The sequence below is a fragment of the Bison bison genome, unplaced genomic scaffold (assembly GCF_000754665.1).
Source record: "Bison bison bison isolate TAMUID 2011002044 unplaced genomic scaffold, Bison_UMD1.0 scf7180017864068, whole genome shotgun sequence".
Classification (NCBI taxonomy): domain Eukaryota; kingdom Metazoa; phylum Chordata; class Mammalia; order Artiodactyla; family Bovidae; genus Bison; species Bison bison.
The window spans coordinates 12,332,234-12,337,588 of NW_011494640.1; the positions used below are offsets into that span (position 1 = coordinate 12,332,234).

At 43.2% G+C, this 5,355-nt stretch overlaps 1 protein-coding gene across 1 annotated transcript in view; it reads right to left on the reverse strand.

Annotated features, from left to right (window-relative positions):
• KCNE4 (potassium voltage-gated channel, Isk-related family, member 4) overlaps positions 1-1,859 on the reverse strand; it is a 4,164-nt gene extending 2,305 nt beyond the window's left edge. Inside the window, 3 exon segments of the mRNA XM_010837066.1 lie at positions 6-389; positions 924-1,073; positions 1,785-1,859. Coding sequence (XP_010835368.1) covers positions 6-389; positions 924-1,073; positions 1,785-1,818 — 568 coding nt within the window. The 5' untranslated portion in view covers positions 1,819-1,859.
• Between the last annotated feature and the right edge of the window lie 3,496 nt (positions 1,860-5,355).

Genomic DNA, 5,355 nt, shown 5'->3' on the forward strand with positions numbered 1-5,355 from the left:
GGAGCAGAGGGTGCAGGATAGGGCAGGAGCCACGCTCTCCTGCAACACATTCAGCATCGTGGGCGCCTGCACCGACCTCAGGCCGGACAGCGTGGCCAGCGGCTTCATGGCCTCCCCCCAGAGCCGCTCCTCGTCCCTGTACAGCAGCAGGAGGCTGGCTTTCTTCTCCCGCCTCTTGGATTTCATGTAGCCCAGCGTGATACCAATCAAGAAAATGCCGTAGAAGGACATGACCACCAGAACGTAGAAGTATTCGTTGCCGTGGCCGCTGCCGGACACGGGGGACTCGAGGGGGGCGCTGGGGGCTGCGGTGCCAGCATCTGTGCTGTTCAGAGGCTCCATCTTCAGCATTGAAGCTCAGCTCACACTGCCAGGAGCTGGGGAGAAAGCTGCAAGTTAGGACTCTCCCACCCGACCGCAGTTACAGAAAAGAGGGCAGCACCAGGTTTGTGGAACTATAGGATCAGAAAGGTTTACAGCTGCTGCCTGGAGAGGTAACTCTAAGTCCCTCCTAGCGGTTAACAGGGGTCAGCTATGACGGGCTGGGGTGCGCGGGGAAATGGGCACCGGGAGGTGGGAGGAAATAAAAAGAAGACTTTCATTTTTTTTACATGTCCAACAAATTTTCATTTCATAAAGTGAACATGTGAAAAGCTTTGCTTCAATCAGTTTAAAAGCAAAAAAAAAAAAAAATCCCTTTAAGACAGGGGTGCAGAGAGAAAAGAAATAATGTCTGAATCCCTGGGAAACTTTTTGAGCTGATGGAGCAGAAAAAAAGAAAGTTTACATTTCGATGCCAAGCATCAACCTATTTTTAATTCAAGACAAAACTGCCTTAGAAAAAAGGAAAGGAAGAGAAAACTGCATCTACAAATTGCCGGGAGTAGCCTTTCATGTTTCTGAAGCAAACTGGCATTGCTGACTTACCAAAAGCTGGCGAATTTGTCCCAAGTCCTGAATTCCTAAATGGTCAGGTCCAAGAGCCTTTTTCTTCCTGCGTGTGGGGCTCCGCGCTCTGACAATTCTGCCGCTGCTCTTGGGATATATAGTCAAGAAATGCATCGTCACGTGTTCTGGGAGGAAAATTTACAACAGAGGTTGGTCGTGGCAGAGTGAACAGTGAACTCACAGCACAGCAGTTCAACTTACTGAACTTTGCAGCTGTGAAAAGAAAAAGACTGGGAAGTGGGAAGAGCGTCCCACCCCCCAGCACCCAGCCAAAGTTTTCAGGTGGCCATGAAAAAGGAGAAAAGAATGTGCCCAGTTGGAACTGTTCCCCCCAGACTCACTCTCATTGAAAATTAGTTCATGCTTCATCTCCCTCTGGGGAAATAACCGTGATATCTATACAGGTTTTCAAAGACAGAAAGTCAAATACCTTAATTTACATAAAAGACAGTTAGAGGCAAGTGCAGGATTTACTATCAAGGAACCAGGGCTTAAGTTTCAGCTCTTCCACTGACTATGCAAATATAATAAATCCTCCCTGAGCCTTTCCGCTCCTCAGATTCCTGAACTGTAAAACTGTTGGACATTGGGGGCTTCAGTAGGTAAAATTATATGAACTACGTGAGTTTTTGAGTCCCTGTCAGCTTGATCACTCTAAGACTTAAGGCTGGAGAGTGTGGGTTTGCACTTTAAAAACACTGAGAGGTTCTGTCTTCTGCATCATAATCTCATAACACTCATAAATCTATTTTTTTAACAATAATGAATATATATCTTCCAGATGCTTTTCAACAGTCTATGTGAAGTGGAAACAGTTTACAGTGCAAGATACTTACTGTGGACAAATTTTTCTCCAGTTCTAGGGCACATAACTGCTCCTCCAGAGCGTCACACAGAGACCATTCACACATCACTTTGCTGTCAAGGGAGGAGCAGGTCAGGGGAGGAGCAGGAATTCTTCTGATGAGCAACTGAGCACAGTTCAAGCTTTTGAAACCTAGCAGACCCTGGGTTAAAATGGTCACAAAGATCAAAATTGCCAAAGGAATTGAAGACTTTGGTGTCTGTCCTTCCTCTCCACAGGATGCTTACTTATTCTAAGAGGCTCTCATCCTAAATTGAAATAAACCCAAAGGGATTCTCTGCACCCTCCCTGCTACCCCCACCCCCATTGTTCTGCAGCCTGCAAATTGCAGCCAGACTATTGTGGGGAATCAACTCTAGAGTAAACATCCCTTGTGGTCTTGCTGTTGTTAAATTGAAGCCGAAGGGAAACATGGTACCTTCCCTCTGCTCCAGCGGGAAGCTGGAGATATATATATATATATATATACACACACACACACACACACACACACACACACATATGTATCCCAGGCACTGGGACTTACACTGCTGCCACTGGTTTAATGCCTGGCTCTAATTCTATCTGGACACCTGTGGAAAGAGCAGAATGGTGAGCACATGCTCTGTTTTCCCCACTGGTCTACTCACCCTGTGGTTTGATCTGTGCTCACCCATAAGTCTTCAGCTGACTCTCAAGTATCAACAGGCTGACCATTCCAACTCCAAGATCTTCCATACACAGGAACTTGGCTCACATCCATAAGGACATCCTCACAGTTACATCTACTTCAAAAGCTCCACAGCTTCCTTGGCCAAGGCAGACATGGCCTCCTCAACCTGTACTTCAGAAACCTGAAGGCTTTCTCCTTCAACTATGCTTACAGTGGTTTGCCAGGGACATAAGCACAAGAGAGACCCATAAGAGTGTTGCCTGTTGACGCCAGTAATGATGCTTATGTACCTTGGGATATATGAGATAAGTAATCACCCAGGGATGGCCAAAAACTGCAAACTGGAAGCTTTAAGACACAGAGAGGCGATTGCGGGGAGGGTTACCAGATTTACATAGCAAGGAAGTACGAAGTCTGGTGCCAGCAAGCCAAACAGAGACTGCAGTTTCAAACAAAATAGATCTTCAAAATCAAGCCAACAGTCCCAAAATGGTAAAACCAAGAAAAGACGTGGATGAATCTAGAATGACGTCCAAAGGATAAAGCAATCCAGAGACACAGGAAGGACAAAATCCATTGCAGGTGTCAGGAAGGAACATCCCAGATGAATTTCTCCTGGAGGCCTGCTTGGTGGCCCTGCTTCTTCTGGGACCCTAGGATGACTCCTGCATATGTTTCTCCTACAGTTAAATGATGCAAGCACAGCCCTTAGTGCCATATGCTCAGTCTATGCTTTTTATTGACATTGTTGAGAGGGTTACCAACAGCTTCAGGTTGCTTCCTAATGGACACATGCTTGTCTCTGTATTTTTCATCATTGCTCTCTTCTCTCCCACCAAGAATGGAATTTAGATGAAGCGCTTGCAACCTCATAACACAAGTTTCAGTCTTCTCTCCAGCCCTCACTCATAACAATATTATGAGAATTATGGCTGTGAATAATGACATAAACAGTAAGGGAGGAAGGGAAAGCATATAGAAAGCGCACTCTATCAGGGAGAGGATGGGAGGACACAAGAATTATTGATTACATCTACTTTATACCACAGTATCAAGAAGACAGCAATATTAAAGAAACAAATCCATTTTGCAAATATTTACTCCTAGTCTGTGGCTTCCCATTTTCTTAGCAGCGTCTTTTTGACTAGCAAACATTTCTTAACACGGATGAGTCCACCTTATAAGATTTGTGCTTTTTGTTTTCTAAAAAAAAAAAAATTGGTATAACCCAAAGTCACAAAAATTTTCTCCTGTTTTTCTCCTCAAAGTGTAAAGTTTTAGCTCTTGCATTTAGGTTTATGATCCGTTTCAAGTTAATTTTTGGAAATGATGCAAGGTATGAATCAAAGTTTATTTTTTTTTTTTATATGGATGTCCAATTGCTCCAGCACCACTGGTTGAAAACAGCACCCTTTTCCCATTGAATTATATTGGGACTTTTATCAAAAATTAATTAACCATTTAGTTGGTCTACTTCTGAGTTCTTTAGTCTGTTCTTTGGATCTATCCTTGCATCAGTGCTGTACTCCTTTGATAAATCCGTTTTGAACTGGGATTTTTCATGAGTCTAAGATACACTGCAGCCCATCCCTAGATGAGTGTCTGTTGTGAACCAGGCATTGGGAGAGACTTTGCTTACTTCAACCCTGTGTAGTAAGTAAGTGTCACTATAATGTTCCATAAATAAGGAAACTGAAGGTCAGAGACACTAAGTAAATTGCTCAAGACCACCTCATTAGTAGTAGAGTCAGGGGGCTTCCCTGGAGGCTCAGTGGTAAAGAATCTGCCTGCCAATGTAGGAGACAAGGGTTCAACCCCTGGTCCAGGAAGATCCCACATGTTGTGGAGCAACAAGGCCCATGTACTACAACTACTGTGCCTGGGCTCTAGAGCCCTTGAGCCACAGCTACTGAAGTCCATGTGCTGTAGAGCCCGTGCTCTGCACCAGGAGAAGCCACAGCAATGGGAGGGCTTCATACCATAAGTAAAAAGTAACCTCCACTTTCCACAATGAGAAAAAAGCCTATGCAGCAATGAAGACCCAGCCCAGCCAATAAATAATAGAATCAGGATTTGAACCCAGATCTCCACAATTATAGAACCCATTCTCTATCTACTCTTCTTTGCTTCACTCGATGGGAACCAAGAGAAGAACTGAGAAAGAGTAGAAAATCAAAGAAAGATATTTTTTCAACTCCTTTTGAATCTTCATAAAACTTTTTTAAAAAGTGAATTCCTCAGATTCAATGCAATCCCTATCAAATTACAAATGGCATTTTTCACAGAACTAGAACAAAAAATTTCACAATTCATGTGGAAACACAAAGGAGTCTGATTGGCCAAAGCAATCTTGAGAAAGAAGAATGGAGCTAGAGGAATCAATCTTCCTAACTTCAGACTATACTATAAAGCTACTGTCATAAAGACAGTATTCCACTGGCACAAAAACAGAAATACAGACCAATGGAACAAGATAGAAAGCCCAGCAATAAACCCATGCACCTACGGGCAACTTACCTTTGACAAAGAAGGCAGAATATACAGTGAGGAAAAGACAATTTCTTCAACAAGTGGCACTGGAAGAACTGGACAGCTACATGTAGAAGAATAAAATTAGAACAGTTCCTAACACCATACACAAAGATAAACCTAAAATGGATTAAAGACCTAAATGTAAGACCAGAAACTATGAAACTCTGAGATGAAAACATGGGCAGAACACTGTATGATATAAATCACAGCAAGATCCTCTATGACCTACCTCCCAGAGTAATGGAAATAAAAACAAAAATAACCAAATGGGACCTAATTAAACCTAAAAGCTTTTGCACAGCAAAGGAAGTTATAAACAAGGTGAAAAGACAACCCTTAGAATGAGAGAAATAACAGC